The sequence below is a fragment of the Lampetra fluviatilis genome, chromosome 5 (genome assembly GCF_964198595.1).
Source record: "Lampetra fluviatilis chromosome 5, kcLamFluv1.1, whole genome shotgun sequence".
NCBI classification, from domain to species: domain Eukaryota; kingdom Metazoa; phylum Chordata; class Hyperoartia; order Petromyzontiformes; family Petromyzontidae; genus Lampetra; species Lampetra fluviatilis.
The window spans coordinates 21,805,862-21,825,737 of record NC_136279.1 but is presented as its reverse complement, the minus strand read 5'-3'; the positions used below and the strand labels follow the sequence as shown (position 1 = coordinate 21,825,737).

Sequence of the window (19,876 nt, the reverse complement as noted above, 5' to 3'; positions counted from 1 at the left end):
TCTTCAGTCATACGGATCAGAAATAATTCTAATTGGTCACAGCCGAGACGTTGGCCAACGGCTGGGACTCTTCCAAATCTCGACACCGCGGAGGACGCGTGCAAGGATGACAAGCCGATGAAATATTCACGTCTGTAAACGATGAGAAAGCCCCCATCGTCAGGGAGCAATAACCCAGAGACCCGCGCATTTCTAGCGACACACGCATCGAGAGGGCACGGCCTCTGTGCGTCATGCAAGCAGAAAGAAGAACACAATCGGCTTTTCCTGAAGAGGTGCATTGTAGTCCGCTTGTCTTCAATCACCGTCAGAACAAATTTGAGCGCATTCGACCAGCTGACAGCAGCAGTGGTGCAGTGATAGGCAACCGTGACCAATGGTGACTGCGCCGTGCTAATGAGTCACAATGAGGACAAAACTAGTCCACAGTTTGCATCAACGTTGCCGCAGTCAGTCGGTCACATTTGCTCAAATATATTTCAATGGTCGCCTAAGACAAGAGGACTACAATATGCACTTGTTCAGGAAATACTGGTGGTGTTTTTCCATATGCACGGATAATCGCAATACCAAATGCGTTGTTACCCAACTGGATCATTCTGCTGTCTAATTATGAACCCTTAATGAAATATTTTGGGGGGGAGCGGTGGTGCAGTGGTTAGCACATTACGCTCTGAACCCGGCTGCCTGAGTTAGATTCCCGGCCACGGCTAAGATCAATGTAAAGTGATATCTGAACCTGTCCTGGAAAACCCTTTGACGTAACGACCAATGATCAGCTTGGTGAAGTATGGTCAGACGACCCATGCCTGGCCTTTCATTCTAGCGGACTGACAAAGAAACTGTAAATAAGTATAATGGACAATACCCCTTTTGAACACCCAGTACATCCCGGTCGTACATTACCGAATCACGTTGCGAATGTAAACATTCACTCTTTCTGTTGTTGCTTGAACGCGGATACGAAAAGCTCACAATCTCCCACTTTCACCGCAGCACCGAGTGACATACGTAGCGCGTTCCAGTTCAGACCATTGTGTTTAGCGCCTTCACCCCCCCCCTCGTCACGAGAGTGACCGTGAGCAATCCCAGGCCGTGTTTACGCACTCGGGCTGGTACGCGCGCGAACGCACAATAACAGCAGCGCAAAAAAACCCGCTCCGAGCAAATCGCATTGTCTGGCCTCAAAGCAAAATGTCAACACCGCGTTCCCGTTTCCTGCATTTGTCTGACTTTAGCGCCTGGACCTGGGACCGGGACTCGATCTGCACGCAGCTGTGCGTATCCTAGCGCGGAGTTGCAGCTAGTCATTAATTGTTTTACTCTGGTTTGTGTCTCCAATGTTTGGCCCAACCCTTTAATGCATTTCACCAGCTATCAAATCATCGGTAAGGCCCTCGTAGCAACAACGACAAAAATGAACAGAATCAGAATTTGTACGTACCCTGGAGGAATCTGCTGAGCTGTGAAGCTCTTTTTCACAATGTCCAACTGTGCACTGCGGGCTGGGTAGTATTGGATCATCTGCACGAGAGTTATCGTGGCCATCATGCCATTTTCCCTCCACAATTGAGATTATTGAGATTATTTTGGCGCTATAAATGTCCAAATGATGGTCCACTTTGTTGAGCTATCATTTGTGGCCAGGTCGTTTCTGAAAAACAAGTTAATACCTCAGTGGGCTTTGCCTGGTGTGATGGGGAGGGTTTAGTTTTATTTCGGTGATGTTTACCTTTATTGTACTTTCCACTACCATCATGTTGTTGTACTGTTTGTCATCACGTTCTTACCCACCCCTACAGGACATCTGTGAAAAAGAGCTTCATAGCTCATCGGATTCATCCAGCATAAATAAATACTCTGATTCAGATGAAATCCCCTTTTTAAGAAAACACAAATCACTCACCGTCGGTTAGTCACCTCCCTATGACTCTTCCATCGCTGCTACTGCTAGCACGGTTACTGTTCCCATGAACATCACTCAGATACTCTGGCACCCACAACAGCACATTCACTCACCCGCTCACACACTCGCACACTCACCCACTCACTCAGCCACTCACTCACTTACCCACTCACTCACTCACCCACTCACTAACTCACTCAGCCACTCACCACACTGCAGGTCACACCAACACAATCAGTCACTCACTCACCCACTTACTCACTCACTTACTCCCCCACCCACCCACCTTCTCACTAACATACTCACAAACTAACTCGCTCACCAACTCATTCACTCGCCCACTCACTCACTCACTCACCCACTTACACACTCACCACACTGCAGGTCAAACCAGCACACCCACTCTCGTCTCTTTCCCTAAGTTCCTATACTGCACAGTAGTAGAAATAATAATAATCTTGCTTAATAAATCTAAAAACGCGCTAACGCTTATCGCTCCCAACTTTAACGGTGCTGCACGTTACTTAGCCGCGCGTGCCTCCGTGCTCGGCAACCCGCGATTGACAACAAATCAACAAATCAACAACAACAACAACAACAACGGGACACCGAACGTCGCCAGTCACCTGCTGCCGTTGATGTGCTCGTACTCTCGCTTGATGCTCACGCGCCCGCCCTGCGCCAACCACTCGGTCTGGGGAAGAGGGCTCAGCCGGCCACCCTGCGTGAATTCACCGGGAGCCGAGGCGGTCATCTCTCCCTTGAGGAGCGAAGAGGGGACACCCACGGGCGCGCCCGCCGTGCCCTGGAGCGCCGAGGACACGTACGCGGGCGAATCGACGAAGAGGGCTTGGTCGTCACTCACGACGGACAGCGCTTCCTGCGAAGGGCAGATCGCACGCCGCATCGTCAGCATCAGTAATAGAAGCAGCAGGATCATCATCAGTAGCAGCAGCCGCAGCAGGATCATCATCATCATTAGCAGCAGCAGGATATCGTCACGAGTAGCATCAACAGGATCATCATCAGTAGCCGGAGCAGGAACATTATTATCAGTAGCAGCAGCAGAATTATCCTCATCTGCAGCAGAAGCAGGATTATCAGCGGCCACAAAATTATCAGCAGCAGCAGCAGAATCATCATCAACATCATCTGTAGCAGGAGCAGGATCATCATCTGCAGCAGCAGCCTTCCCAGTAAACATGGAACGTTGGACCAAAGATGGCCCAACAGTTCCGAGCCACATGCCATCAAGGCTTACCCAAGCCGTCGCCATCTCTCATGGTTCTGATATGTAATGACCCGCCGCTCTGCACCCATGTATCGTAGTGACGCACCCAGTCAATCGCGGATTGAATGTACTTCGGCTACTGTATGAGGAAGCATGGCACCTGCAAAAAGTGATGGGTGATCGGAAAAAACTAGACTATAAAAACAATAAACTATTTTTTTTATTTTACCAGGTAAGGCCCACTGAGCTATGTAGCTCTTTTTCAGAAGCGATCTGGGCACAAATGATAGCTCAACGAAGTGGCTTATCATGTGTAAATGTATGGGAACCAAATACTCTGAAACACATGTTTATAAATGTGGAGGGAGAGATCGGAGGACCCGGAGAAAAATGCACGCGACCAGGGGGAGAAAAACACGCAAACTCCAAATATACAACAGGCATCGTCAGCGTCGAGATCGAACCCACGACCTCCTGTACACCAGACAAGGTAGTTAACATCTCGTCACCGTGGCGTCCGAAAACAGGAGCAGTGTATGGCGGAGGTGAAGACCCGAGGGACAAATATAGCAGAGTAACAGGAGGCTGCCATGTGGATGGAGTTCAGGGACAGAGAGGGGAATTTCAGAATCAGAACATTCATTTATCTTGGAGGAATCCGATGACCAATAAAACTTCTTTTCACAGGTGTTCAGATGTCCAACTTGAATGGGGTGAAGAGGATTCACCTGCCAATGTTGCAAGGACGCAGTTAAACAATGCCAACGTTGGCTCGGCATTGGCACGTGGTGGAAACCGTTGGACTAACGTTAGCCAAACGTTCCATGTTGCTCTCGGGGGCTCGGGAGGTGAGTGGGGGGGTCGGGGAAGAGAGTTCAAAGAGGGGGTAGATTTGAGAAATCATTGGGGGACTTGGAAGTTTCTCGAGCTGGGCTCTCTCGTCTGAGTAGAGCAGCAGAGGAGATGTGAGTAGAGTGGCAGAGGCGGTGTGCCTGTTTTGGGGCTAGAGATGGAGCTGTGGGTAGAATAGCAGTTGAGAGAGCCTGCTCATAGTGCGGTCTTGCAGAGGAGATGTACCTGCTGTATTGTAGGTTCTCGTCACGACAAAGAGTATGACGGGCCCGTGGGTGCTGCATGCAACTTAAAAATAACAACATAACTTCACGTAGGGTGACTACTTTATGTAAATGAGCAATGCAGTTAGCAATTGCGCAACCTCTCCCCTCTGCACTCTTCCCTGTGTGTATCCGCACGTCCCATTTTACCAGCCGGTCGCACAGCTCAATGACACGACCACTCGCCTAGTCCGGCACACAACTGCGCGACTTGAATGAGACCTCTTCAGAACGTGTCCATTCACACGAGTTTTGTGTGAATCTCGCGAAAGACTGAGAGCCGCAGTTGTTAATCATCCTTTCACACGTGATCCCAACATTCCCATTTTCGAACCACTCCAGAGGCCCTCCGTTAATCCACCGCTGGATATATATAAGGGCTACCACCACGCCATGTTCGGTGGTGGGGGGTTTGGAGGCAGCGGGAATGGGGGGGGGGGTGTTTAACCATACTTCACCATCGCCGGTCCGGTGCTCGGTTGGTCAACTCACCGCTGCTGATGTTAGCCATGGCCCAGCCCCCCAAATCGAACCGAGATTGCCGGCGGGATCATGGTGCTGTGGTGCGGCGAGTAAGCCCACGCTGCAACACTGTGCGACGTCGTGCTCGTTCAACATCGCCGGTGTTACCCGCTGCTTAAGTCAGTACATGCCTCGTAGACGTGGGGGGTGGGTGGCCCTTCGTGCTGTTAGAGAGCCACTTAATTGTGCGCTACTGGCACGAAGATGCTCAACCGTGCCACGTGGTGGTGGTGGTGGTTTGAATGTGTTTTTTTTGAGCCGTTCAATTGCAACGGGCACAAGAAAACCACTGGGCTCATTGCACGTGCCGGTCACAGAATCAGAATCGGTGGCTAACCCCGACGGTGATTGATTTGTGTGTTTTGTATAAAAGGGGGTTTAATGAGAATATGTATTGATACTGGAAGAATCAGATGGAATCCGATGAGCTATGAAGCTCTTTTATTTCAGAGATGTCCAGCAGGGGCGGGTAAGAACGTCTTCGACAAACAGTACAACAAGATGATAGTTAGTGCAAAGTACAAGAAAGGCAAAATAAATCACCCAAACACATACAAATACAAAATAAACCATACCAAATCAAGCCCACTGAGGTATTAACTTATTGTTCAAAAGCGACCTGGACACGAATGATACCTCAACAAAGTAGTTTATCATTTATCTAAAATGACCTGCTGTAAATATGTAAATAGTTGAGTTCCCTAGTATCTCTCTCCATGTCTCTGTGGTCCGAAGAAGGTCCGTTGAACGGAACGTCTATTATAGGTTAGATTAAAAAAACAATCATTTTTAAAGCAGTAGTTATTGACAAATGTGTTGTTTTTGGGTGTTATAGTATGTACTGGTTTAAGGCAGTTAATGGAAAATGTGATGAGTGTTAGTGGTCACTTCTCTTGCACATTTCTCACCACTTACAAACTCAGTTCCTTATATTTGTTTTTTTACGCAAACGGGTCGTGTGGCCAGAACGTCGCAAGCCCCAGCCGTCTCTATCTCCCCACCCTTCTCTCTCAACCCCCCACCACCACCACTCCAACTTCCTATACTGACACGTCGCACCAGATAAACCTACCTACTCATTTTAGGCTGAGTGGACCTAAGCGCAGGCCTTGGTCGTTTCCAAATGCAATGGGCTGTCACCCCCACGGTGACGAGTCCACGCAATGCGACAACCGCTGCGCCACCACTCCCCGTACACAGTCATGTTCTATACACTGCTGGATGAAGGCATCACCACACCGTTTCAGTGGTGAGGGTTGTTTGACCATACTTCCCCATGCTGGTTCGTGGTGGGTGGGGGGGGGGCAGGAATCGAACTCAGCAAGTCACTGCTACGTTGGGTGTAGAAGGCAGTGCCGCTTAACCCGTGCTCCGGACATCCCTTTCACAGATTTATATGTAAACGCCTTAATCAATTATTATAAAAGTGTACGTAAGATAGTGGTGGAAATGGAAGTTCACATCGTACAACTGTTTGTGTGTGTGTTGAGTTTGTACTTTCCCCGCACCTCCGATTAGCACGGTTGGCTACGTACGGTGCGAAAGAAGTTAAACTTACGTACTTACAAAGTACACATTTTGAGTGTAAATCTTTAAGCGTTCGTGGAGCAAAAGTTGCATCGTCCCGTGTGACAAAATAAACGTACTTATAGCAGAAGTGCGGAGTCTAACAGAGAGCTATTGGCACCATTGTACAAGTACATGTCGATATATATACACGTTTACATGCATGGTGTATAGTTGTGTGTTTGTAATATTTCGTTTGAAGCTGTTGGTAGCACAATCGCTGTGTGTTCATTTACGAGCGCGTGGGGTGGGAGCGGTGGCGCAATGGTTAGCGCGCTCCGCTTCGCAACAACAAAAAGTGGTGAACACTTGAACCGGTCCTGGGCCTTCCCTAGGTCCGTTCGGCCATTAATTACAATGTTACAGCTACCCTGGTGCGGTGTGTAAACATCGGCACTGGGGAGACAAAGGCGGCCGGGCGTGGTGTTTGCCAACCACCCCCTCGTAGGTCATGCTCGCTAACAACTTGCCCCAACAGTCTGTTAAGTCTACACGTATATGTGTAAGTATGTGTGAGTATGAATGCTTATGTTTTTGTCGGTGAACATAAATACGTAATGTGCATGTTTATGTACGGATACGTACGCATGTGCGTGAATATGAATCTGTGTGCGAGTCTTTAACGTGGACGTATGCGAATGTGAGTATCAATGCGGGTGTACTTATCAATGCGGGTGTACTTATCAATGCGGGTGTACTTATCAATGCGTATTTATATGCACGAGTCTTCGCGTGTATGTATATTGTGTGAGTATGAATATTGTGTGAGTATGTATATTGTGTGAGTATATATATTGTTAGTATGTATATTGTGTGAGTATGTATATTATGTGAGTATGTATATTGTTAGTATCTATATTGTGTGAGTATGCATATTGTATGAGTATGTATATTGTGTGTGTATGTATATTGTGTGAGCATGTGTATTGTATGAGTATGAATGCGTATGTGTGGGGAGCGGTAGTGTCGTGGTTAGCGCTACGCAACCGGCCACCCGAGTTCGATTCCTGCTCACGGCCAACACCAAATGACGATCGTCTGAACCGGTCCCCGGACCCTCGTCTAGGTCGACTCAGCCTCAAATGAGTACCTGGTGCGGTGTAGTAAACGTCGCCACTAGGGGAGACAAAGGCGGCCGGGCGTGGTGCTGGCCACACTCCATAGGTGCTGATCGCTAACAGCACTTGCCCCTACAGTCTGTCAAGGCTACACGGGGGATATTTGTCTTTTATATATGTGTATGCATTTGTGTGTGTCTTTACATTTATGTGAGTCTTTACGTGTACATTGTGTATACGTGTGTGTGTGTATATATATGATGTGCATATGTAGGCAGAGGGAAGGGGCGTTTTTGTAGCAGTTTTAATAATAATAATCGCGCTCGATCGCTGTAATTCGTTTGAAAGCAAAGCAACCGCTTAGTTAGTCGTAGTGTTGTTATTATTAGTGACATTACCGCTAAGATTTACACGGCGGACGCTTTTACTACGAAACGCGAAACGCTCACGGTGACATCTGTTTTGCGTTAGCGAGTTGGCGTTTAATGTACATGACCGTGCCCGCTTACGAATATTTCACTATCATATCATATATAATACTTGTATATAGACCCAGAAGAGCATCGAGGGCCCTTTAATCCGGCAGTAGATTGGCGAAGCGATTGTGAGTAATAATCATTCGTTAGATGAGTCGACACGTCTCTCGAATCGATGATGTTATATGGTGAGGTCTGCATACACAAACACGTACTGTATACAGACCTAACCCATACATTCTATTCGATTCCCGTTCACGTTGGTTATTTGAAACGGTCCCGGGCCTCCCCAAGGTCGACTCAGCCTCAAATGAGTACCCCCCCCCCCTTGCCCCCCCAGGCGCGGTGCGTGGTTAACATCGCCACGAGGGGAGACAAAGGCGCCCGGGCGTGGTGCTTACTCGCTAAACAAACACTTGCCCCCAATAGTCTGTTAAGGTTATAGAAGCGAGTGTTTGTCTGTGTAGACGTGGTGTATGTGTGTCTATATTAGGGATGGATTCGATTCAAGAATCTATCTTCTCGGCTGGTGGCTTTGGACTGTTTCTGTCGTTTTTTATTATTATTATTACACGCTTTTTTATTTTATACGCTTGTATTATTGCACGCTTTTATTTAACTTGCTCTGTTGCTGTTGTCGTATCCTCGAATCTTGTAACTCAATTATTACCCACTTCCCAATGTGGTATCGACCGCAAACTTGGTATACTTATGTCATACTAATGACAATACTATATTCTATCATAATTATTTTTTTACCAATTTTAAACTATCTATTCATACGCTTTTATTTAACTCACTCTGTCTGTTGTTGTTGTATCCTCAAATATTGTAACTCAATTATTACCTACTTCCCAATGTGGTATCGACTGCAAACTTGGTATACTTATGTCATACTGATGACAATACTATATTCTATTATTAAACAATACATATTTTTACACATTCTTTTATATATGTTATGTTTCGGCTTTGGTCTAATTGTCCACGCTCAACTCACGTTGGCTATCAATCACCACAGTCACTTACGTTATGGCAAACTTCGGGGCCACTTCCTGGAGTCGTGGAGTTCTGCCATTACTAGAACGGTACATTTCATTAAAGCGTGTTTTTTAAAAGTATTTTTAAATATTACTTATTTGGATCTCTCGTTTTGACAGCGCCGCTTGCTTTTGCTGCTTTCAGCCTCTGTGTAGCATCAGCAGATCCACCACGACCATCCATCCATCCCCCTTGCAAGAAGATTCTTTACACCGAGCTATCAAATGAGCGATTGTAAACACCGGGGTTTGATGGTCAGCCTGAAGACTCAATGGTATTCGTTACAAACCTTGTAGATTATGTTAATATACACACAATTATATACACGCTTGGCATGCATACGCTAAAGAAAAAAAAACGGTTCACAGCCGTAAGCTTATTCCATAATAATTGAAAGATGTTTCAATTAGCTGACAGATTAATGTACGTGTAGCTAAGCCTCATTATGAACGGAATCGTTTGGGGTAAGGGTGGAGGGGTTACGCTTGAGGGTGCATGTGAACGTACCGAATAACGTTGTAGAATTCGCTACGTACAACAGTCGTAAGGGAAATGTCAATCCACTGCTGGATGAAGGCCTCCTTGACCATACTTCACCACACACTGGTCGGTGTGGGTACAAGTGGCTGGGTGACAGGGCCGGTTCATTTGAGATGTTATCACTCGCCACCTAACGCTGAGAGCAGTGGCCTGGAATCGAACTTAGGTTGGGTGCATTTATCGCTTAGTGCTTTAACCAGTGGCGCTAACCACTGCAAAGACAACGATTCATCCGAATAGCATTAACAGACTGTTGGGGCAAGTGCTGTTAGCGTGCACCTTTGAAGGCAGGCACGACACACAAGGGGGTGGGGGGGGATGGCCAGCACCACGCCCGACCGCCTTTGTCTCCCCAGTGGCGACGTTTACACACCGAGTCTTCCTCGGGGAGGCCCAGGACCTGTTCAGAAAATCGTCACTGGTGTTGGTCGTGAGCGGGAATCGAACTCGAGTCGCCGGGGTTCAACCGGCTAACACCATCGCTCCAACCCCAGCCAAACACAACGTGTGCATCACCAACTCGCACAAAGAGAGGCCCCATTCTTGTTGTTTTCAATTTGAGCCCCATTCTTGTGTGTATCGGTTGGCCTGGAGGTATCCGGAGGCAGGCCGTGTCGCGCGCAAGTAAACGGGGTTGACAAGTGCCGCCTTGTTCGCCCCGTGCTCTTCATTGCGAGGCCCGAGGGGGCCACTGGCGGCCCGTGGTGGCCTTTAGTGCGGCCCCTGACGGGCGGGTCCCCCCGACAATACACAAAAGGTGAAAACACCCCCCATCATCATCATCATCATCGTGCCGCTGTCAAATTCCCCAATGGTTTCAAATGGTGTGGCGGCCCCTCACATTGATGATGTCTTATCGTCGAAAGTGCCCCCCACCACCCATCTCTCCCAATGAAAATGTAGCGAAGAACGCTGCTGGAGACAGCCGCATTGTCTGGTGATGCATCGGGCACGAAGGCCGAGAAGTGTCAGAGAGAGAAGTGTGGGCGCGCGAGAAATCGTTTCAAATTAAAGTTTTCGTTGTGGCTCAACGCAGCCACAAAAGACCGCCCCGTCCCCCCAACAGATTACAGTAGATACGTGTACACACACACGCGCGTGTGTTTGGAATTGATAACAGTCAGCATACATATTGAATGAAGTGGCACGCCATTTCACACCAGGTCTTTGTGTTGCGTCTATAATGAATGCCTTCAGGGCACGTGCAAAAGCACTTTTAATTAATTGCAATTGGTCAGACATTCCAACTGCAGTACTCTCCCGACAAAAAACAGTATTGAGATTCAATGCAGCTTTCCTGGGATATATAATTGCTCTTATTTATTCTGATGATGATTTTTATAATTTATATTAATCTACTGCTGCCCGACGTTTAGTTTCAATTAAATTAAGTAACAAGATGATAAACGCAATTAACATGGGATCTGGTTTCAGTCGCTGGGAGGAAGAATACAGTCTCGACCTTTCGGTCGAAGAGCCTTCTTCACGAAGATGAGAGTTTATTGTGAGACAGTGAGATGTACACACGTGATGTTCTTTTAAAGGACGGCGTAGTGATTGTTGATCAGTACGATTTATATTAAGGGACTAAAACATGAAATATTCTACTTTGCAATCAACTACTTTCGCCTGGTGTGAAACGTCACGACAAATAGCGCCAATTCCATTGGCTGTGGCTTCACTGAACAACTCACAACGTCCGTCGGAGCAGTTCATAACGGGGCGACGTTTCGGGAAACGGCCCCTCTTCAGAGTACAGAGAAGGCCAGAGATGTGAACACAAATCGACGACAACAAAGACACTGGCGTGGCACTGTCGTGGACCGTTATAAGTCTACGCCCGTGTGTGTATCTACGCGAAATTCGAAATGACACCAGCATTGTGGTGTTAGGCTTGCCATCGGGTTCCCATGCCGATAGGGCGCACCTACTTAGGTTAAGTGTGGAGATAAGGGACGCAACTTCGCAGTAACGATTATTATTGACCAAAAATGCCAACCCGCTGCTGGATTGAGGAGGCGACCTGAACTCCGTGTCCATCACGGAGGTTGCCTGCCCATACTTCACCACGAATTGGTGAATAGGGAGGTGGTGGTGGGAGAGAGGGGGGGTGATAGATTGTACCGCTGGACACATTCACTCCCCCCCTGCTCGTGTTGGCCCCGACCGAGAATCGAACTCAGGGGGGGCTTTGCAGCAGCGCGTTTAGACTCGCCACTGACTCGCCACCGCTCCAGCCCGTGCCTGCCCGGGCAGTGCGCACTGCGCGGTAACTTGACGGTGGCCCAACCCGTTAACCTTTAATTTTTTTTTGCTTTTGCGTGGCTCCGGACGCGGTGCGGATGGCGGTGGACCGCGTGAAATCCTCCAGGCCGCATTTTCACCACGTGTGTGTGTGCGCTCTTACGGGTAATACGGGGGGGAGGGGGGGGTGGTTACGCGCCACGTTAATGGCATCGTAAAAATAGTGGCTGTTTTCTTTTTCAGAGTCGTGTTAAAGCGTGGCCCACTCCATCCACCGCTAACGACGCAGCAACTCGCTGTGAGATCGCGTCTCTTCGGAGACCGACAGAGGCTAACCGCGGACTCATGAATAATCTTCAGCGGAGCAGTGGCGCAGTGGTGGTCTTAAGAACCCGCTGAGCCGAGAGGTTCGATTCCTGGCCACGGTTATATGTTATTGGCGGGTGATATCCGTACGAGTTCTTGTTTGCTGACCCCAATTTCCTCTCCCCTTTCACCAGCCGGCTCTAACCAGCGTGGTGAAGTTTAACCAAACGAATTCCGCGGGATCGACACGCCGTCTGGGGTTTTAAATCCAGCAGTGGATTGACAGAAACGTGTTATTGTGTTATACGCATACTGTACAGCAATACGCATTTCATATATAAATAATAGAAACATGTCACATTCGTACACAACTCGGCCATCTAGAACAACAACAACGCAGCGTAAGAGCGACGCAAAGAGGTGAGGTCAGCATTAGTCCCCTGAGAGGTACAAACAGTGCCGGAGTAAGCTAGTGTGGGGCCTGTAGCATACGCTATAAAGGGGCCCTAAATAAAAAACACATAAAAAACAATTTTTAACTTGCATAGTCAAGTAATTGTATTTTTTCATTTTATATACAGCCAGATAATACGACAAATCGCTATACTTAAACACCTGGTCGTTCACAAAAGTTGAAGGCAGTATAGTACTATAGTAATAGAGCAAGTGCAGAATCACTGAACCGGAATTGATAGCTTGAAAGCGTTTAGCGCGGGGCCCTTGAAAGTGCGGGGCCCATAGCACTTGTGCTACCAGGATAATCTGGCACTGGGTACAAAACGATGGTTCCCCGGTAATTAAGAACAAGAGTGGACTATGTACGGTCACACGAACCACACGCGCGCAACGCAACCAGACTGCACCCCAAGACGTAAGCCCACCGCCTCCACGCAACGTTTCACCCTCCAACGTGTATGTGTGTCCGTATGTTGAACTTCTTTCGCACCGTACGTAGGCAAAATTCGTTTTCAATCTAGGTTTAAAAGTGCACCATAGCTCCAGTGGCTTTCTAATATCGGAAGGAAGAGACCCATAGCGATCCCACAGAAATTCAGAGGCTCAAATAGTACCACAGAGACCCATAGAGACCCATACTCATATACATGTGCATGTTGAACCTAGTTTGCAGCCTACGTAGCCAACTGTTCTAATCGGAGATGCGGGGGAAGGACGACAACACTAAACACAAAAAAGCAATTATAAATAAATGAGTTTTCAATCTAAATTTAAAAGTGCATATCTCACAGCGGCTTCCTAATGGCTCCAGTGGCTTCCTAACTTCGCAACCCCAACTCGCTCTCACTTACTCCACCAAATTGCGCAACCAAAGATGTTGTTGTTTTGTGTATACCCCATTGGGCGTCCGAGGTTTACCGACAGCATTTTTCTTCTCGTTTGAATAAACCACAGCACCCTCCCCGCTCAAATATTACAAAGACAACCGCAATGTCTCCCTCCTCCATCCCCACCCCCCGCGTTCCCTCCCCTATAGCCGTACAGATTATTGGGGGCAAGTGCTGTTAGCGAGCACCTGTCAAGGCGCGAGCGGCGTGGGGATGCTGTGGTCAGCACTCACGCCTCGCCGCATTAGTAATACATGAGGCACACACACACACAAAGATCCCCCAGGATAGCCTGAACAGACTGTTGGGGTACGTGCTACGAGCGAGCACCCATTAAGACCGACACGGCACACGAAGGCGTGGGGTGGCCTGCACCACGCCAGGCTGCATACGCCTCCCCAGTGCCAATGTTTACACCCTCGCACCGGGGCACTCATTTAAGGCTGACTCGACCTCGTCGATTCGAAGAAACAGACACACGTAAATGCTGCATACATACACGCACATCCATGGAAAAAGACGCATGGGCAAGGCAGCGCAGACGCGACAACGATAGACACATCTCATTGCCTCTGCTCCTCTTAGCACATAACGTTCTGCGTCCATCACAGCACCTATATAGTTACTTACATTGGGGTGGACCCGTTAGTCGATAGGAAGCAACTGAGCCAAACGCTGCTGCTGCTGCTCTCTGCGAGTATGCGTGGCGAAGTTCCGCACAAATCCTTCCCCGTCTCTGCCCGCCACTACCTCCTCCTCCTCCGACGCCACCGCCGCTGTTGAAGCGGCCCCGTCCGGCGGTTGCGACGCGCCGCTCTGAAACGGTGGCCCTCTGGGGCGAATGTCCGTTCGCTCTGCGAGGTTCTTCTGCACGCGTGGGTTGTTGTCTTGCCTGGCTGGTCTCTCTCTCTCTCGCTCTCTCTCTCGAGCGAGCGAGCACTCTTAAAGCTGCAGCTAGCAAGATAAGGAAGCCTATTTTGGCGTTTCGATCAGCTCGGTGATTAGAGGAAGGTCTGTGTGGGTTTTTTTTTCTCTCTCTCTCTGTTTCACGGCCGTGGCCTTAAAATGCAGAAGCTGCCGTTGTCCCGACGATGCTGCTGCTGCTGTTACCCACCACTTGCTACTGTTGCTGCACAACGCCGCACCATTCAGTGGGAATTCGAAGGGCTGGGTTTCGGATTCGGGATAACGGGTGTTAGTGTTGTTTTGTTCAATTATAAAAAAAAAACAACAACGACATGGCTACGGTAAATTATCGTGTAGACATAGTACACTACTATATATACACAAATATATACACATTTAAACTTTCTCCGTACAGCCTTTAATAGACTGTTGGGGCAAGTGCTGTGCGGGAGCACCTATGAAGGCCGGTACTCCGACGAGGATGAGGGATGAGTGGTCAACATCACGCACGGTACAGTTTGTCGCCCCAGCGCTGATGTTTCCTACAAACCGCACCAGGTACACATTTAAGGCCGAGTCGACCTAGGGGAGGCCCAGGACCGGATCAAACATTCGCCACCGCCGTTGACCGAGAGCTAGATTCGAACTCAGGTCGCCGGCTTCGTAGAGTGCGCTAACCATTACGCCACTGCTCCCCACAATACACTATGTATATACACACACAATGGTGGCGCAGTGGTTGACACATTGCAACTTTAATTCCGGCGACCTGAGTTTGAGTCATGTCTACGGCTAACAAACATCAGCGGCGAGTGCGATGTGACCCGTTCCGGTGCTCCTCCATCTTCTACCACCCGCACCGCACAGCGTGGTGAAGTATGGTCAAAATAACTCCCATTAGCCACGTGCGGTGTGCAGGTAAGCCTTCACATCAGCAGTGGATTGACAGAGGTTCCGTACATGCAACAACGTGCAGCCTCGGTTTAAGTCCAGGGTTGAGACCTTCCCCTCTCCTATGCCGGACTGACTGAATACTTTTCCATATTTTCACGCGTCTCGTTCAATACAAAGGAAGTCTCTCCAACTTGCTGATTTTGTATCAAAATATATAAAATTCTGCCCGAGTCCCCACGGTCCCATAATGCGTGTATCGTTTTTCATGCGAACAATCGCCGTGGGATGCGGACGCATTAAGTACGCCTTCTCCTCCTACTCCTTTAAAGCCCATCGTTGTGTATGTTTTGTATTTCGCGGATTAAAGCATCATAATTGCATTATTGCGATGCAATAACTGCAAATGTCTTGGGGTTTTCTACCCCAGTCCGACTTTCATCCTCGATGACCTCACCTACAAATAAACTTTTAACACGCGTGCCGTGCTCCGTGTCAATATCTCCCTCGCTGCTGCCTTACAATACGTCTGCTGTACTGCAGAACACCATAAGACGACAGAAGGCGACCATGAATCGCCCACTGGACAAACACATGCACGTTATAATGAATCAATGAAAACGTGGCCTCATCTGGAAATGAAAACACACTCTCATAGCAAATATAATAATCAAATACAATCCACATTTTTTTTTAAAGTTATGAACCGTCAGCCTCATCTCGAACCTCGTTACGCACAACCAGTCCCCGTTGTTATTGCGTGATCGCGAGTTTCACTCATTCTCATTTCAAGACAGAGCCATCAAACGGCGAAGGCGCAGCGCTGCAATTGCTCCGCTCACGGCACTGCTGGCGGAAGATGCCTCTCCACAAGAAGGAGCATTAAAGAGGCTCTCTCTCTTTCCCGGAGGGTATTTGTGGCCCACACTTCCACGCTGACCAGCAGGGTACTGTTGGCATCGTTGGGAGAAGCCGACACTTTGCCACAGCACACACGCGACTATGCCAGTCGACTAACTGTGCTGCTGCTGCTGCTGGTGGTTAAACTCGTGTCTATACTACTGAGTGGACAGACAAGAGGAGACGGAAGAATTGAAGAAACTTACCCATGGTTTCAATTAACGCGCCGGGGGGGTGGGGGGGGGCGATGGGGTCGAGCCTGCCACCTCTGTGGGTCGTAATTCCAGCGTGCTGCTAACCAGTACAGCCTCTTATTGCCACGTACGTGGCGAGACCACAGGGAGCGAGACGGCGGGGCTGGCATAGACGCGTGGGTCGCCGTAGCGTCGAGTCCGTGTCGCGACGGCTATCGTGCCGTCCCCTGTACGCGGCACAAGACCCTCGTGTGCTGCACAGCGCCACGTGTTTGTCAACGCTTTAGCTATTGCACAACCACGGGGGTTCTATTTGTGGGGGGGTGGGAGGTTGGAGGCACATCACGTGTCCTATACATCTGGTTGAGTCAGAAAGTGTTGGTAAACGTGAATATGAGCGGAACTCAGTACAGTCACGACGGGTAAGTGAAACAACTAAATAAATATTGCTTTAGTCAATCTGCCTATTGGTTAACTTTTCTTTTTTAACACAGTCGTCAATAACACTGGCCTTAAAAGGGCGGGAAAAAAAATATATATGTACACTAGGCGACGTTTCGGGCAATTTCTCTTCTTCATAGTACATTGGCTTTCCAGACCAAATATTATCCAGCAGCGTGTGCTTAGGCCAGGCAAACTCCTGGACCGGTTTCGATCTCATTGGTCTCATCAGCAGAATCAAGTTCGTTCAAGAAAATGCCGCTGTTTTCCCCAGATGTGTCTCGGTCACGATCACTCCATTGCGAGTGGTAAGGGTATAGTCGGGGAGTTTGGGGAGGCGCGCAAATTCGCTTGCCGCATCGAAGCGCAGTAATGTATATATCAAAAACTAAACTACTTTTTTATTTTACCCGGCTAAGGCTCACTGAGCTGTATAGCTCTTTTTTTCAGAAGCGTCCTGGCCACAATTGATAGCTCAACAAAGTGGATGATGTTGATTTTTTTTAGTAGCCAATACAATGAACACACGTTTGTAAAATGTGGAGGGGAAAACCCGGACGACACGGAGAGAAAAAAAGCACGTGACCACGGGGAGAGAGACACGCAAACTCCAAATATACAGGCATCAGGATTGGGATCGAACCCACAACCTCCTGTATACCAGGCGTGGTGGTTAACATCTCGCCACCGTGGCGTCCGTGTTACACGGGCTGACGTTACAACGCCTAATACTCGCACACCATTTACCCCGTGTGTGCGTGTCTGTCTGCAAGGGCCTCCCCTAGGTCGATTCAGCCTAAAATCAGTAGCTGGTTCGGTGCGTAAACACCGCCGCTTTGGATACAAAGGCGGCAGGGCTTAGTGCTGGCCACCCACCCACCCCATCGTGTGCCGTGCCGGCTCTGCATAGGTGCCGGCTAACAGTTCTTTACCCTACAGGTTATACGCGGAATATTTGTATCTGTTTTGTGTCGATATCATTGTCTATATTTACTGTCTATGACTGTAAGTTATGTTCGTCAAAAGCGACCCGGCGTGATGCTAGCCTTACCGCCCCTTATTGCGCCGTTCTGACCTTAATAGCTGCTCACTAACAACACGCGCCTGGCCCGTCCGCGTGGCTGGCTATACGCGGAAACTTTGTCTTATTTGTGTATATATATATTTAAGACCGTTGTATATTCAAGCTCCACAGGCGGTCAAAAACGTGTTGACGGTGACATCGTTTGCTAAATATATACTGCGACGTTTTGACGTCGTTTAAATCACAGTTTTCTAAACACAAAGCCAAGTGCCCCAAAACGCCAAGCGACCGGCAATGAACAGCATTATTGACGGTGTTAGAGGATAACAGTTGTGATGCGTTGTGAATACGTTTCTCGAATTGAGCGAATTCATAAAGAACCTGTATCGGGGGGGAGGGGGGGGGACAAGATGATGAGAGGGATTTTATTTCAAACTGGGAGCGGTGCGAGGGAAAACGGCAGAACGAGAAGAAGGAGAAAGGGCTGTCACCTGCAGTGTGGTGGTTGACCACAGCGTGTGGATGAGACGAAATAAATCTGGCAATTTAACTCAGGTTAGGCATATCCTGGAGACACGTACGCAATGGATTAGATATACAGTAACACGGATGTAATCTTGACACACGAAGTAATGGATGATTAAATTCACAAATATCACATTTTCTCGTTTAACTACTCATTAACGAGATGCAAATGCCCCACCCACGATGCACAGCGCCAAACCGGCCAACCCCTGGCCAGTCTCCGGCCTTAAGGGGTGCAGCACTCAGACCGAGAGTCGAACTTGGCCACATCGCTTCAAAGGCCACCACCCTGTGGGTGACATCGCCAAGCGGGCTAGAGGGGGAACGGGTCGTCTTTTGAGGGATGAGGTTAAGGTGGGGGAGCAGAGGAGGTTGGGGAGGGGGGGGTTAGTTGAGGGATGGGACATGGGGGGGGAGGGGGTCCTAGCAAGGGAGGGGTGGTGCGGTGAATTGGGTACCAGTGGTGGGGGCCAGGAGAGAGGTGGGGGCTGGCTGGAGCGAGAGGGGGGAGAGGGTAAGGAGGGAGATGAGTATGAAGGGGGGGGGAGATGGAGGGGGTTTGAGAATGGGGGGGGGGAGAAGGGCATGAGTATAAGGTGGGGGGTCGAGAGACGGGAGGGGCTGGCTGGGGCGAGGGGGGGTCAGGAGAGAGATGAGATGAAGATGGGGGGGGGGTCAACTGGGGGGTGGTGGGGTGGGGTCCTTACTGGGGGGGGGGGGGAACGGGGGGGGGGTGTGAGATTGAAGGGGCTCGAGTCTCTGGTCCCGCGGAGCGGAAGGACTGTGACTTGCCCCTTGGCCATGCGCGCCCTCGCTCCTCCGAGGCGTGCGGACCGAGAGGAAACTTTCTTGCAGGAAATCAGATTACTCGCGCAGGAAATAGCTGCATGCTGCTGATAAACCACCTGATGGGAAACCACCAAACGCTAATCAATCAAACTCTACCCCCCCCTCTCTCTCGCGCCTGCGCACGCGCTTGTCCGCTCATTCAAAACAACCGCCTCTCTCTTTGACATATTCCCGAGGCAGATTTAATACTTTTAAGAGTTCGCGTGTTGTTGTTGTCGATTTTGTTGTTGTTGTTGCTGCAGCAAAGAAAGCAACGCGGCTTTAGCGGATCGCGTTATTGCGCTCGACAACTGCCAAACTCGCAAATATGAACGAACTACACGGTCGCGCTGAGCTTTAATCTTGCTGGCTGAATGGCCTGCGACAATGCCACGTTTATATACAAGCGCGTTTCGACTTTCACGTTACAACCGCGCAGGACTTTGCCGCCGCTGCGTATCTAACTATCGTCTCTTTAAACACATTTCACAAATGTAAGATCGACATCGGTCACAACTTTGGTCTAACTCGGTATGCGTTTGCCCATTCCTGCAGGGGTGGAGTATTTTTTTGTCATCTCTCTCAAATAAAAACTACGTAATTTTTTTTTATACATACATATATATATAAAATCAAGTCGGTTGAATTCCAAGACATTTACCAACGGGCACACGCAACGCCGTGTACTCAACTGACTGCGAGCGGAACACGAGGTCAGGGGCATTGCGATTGAATTCGCGACCTCTTCTGCCGAGCCCGTTGCGGTCAGAGAACATCGGCTTGAACGGGAATCTAACTCATCCAAAACCGTCGCATCTC

General features: G+C 49.0%; 1 protein-coding gene across 8 annotated transcripts in view; it reads right to left on the bottom strand.

Annotated features, from left to right (window-relative positions):
- LOC144932757 (Friend leukemia integration 1 transcription factor-like) overlaps window positions 1–19,876 on the bottom strand; it is a 46,971-nt gene that overhangs the window by 24,203 nt on the left and 2,892 nt on the right. For 7 of the 8 annotated variants that reach the window (XM_078857173.1, XM_078857174.1, XM_078857175.1 and 4 more), the window contains exon 2: window positions 2,533–2,786. In XM_078857173.1, the coding sequence (XP_078713299.1) occupies window positions 2,533–2,786 (254 nt within the window). Of the gene's footprint in view, window positions 1–2,532; window positions 2,787–13,978; window positions 14,226–19,876 lie in introns of those variants that run through there. The other variant, XM_078857179.1, reaches the window with a different exon arrangement.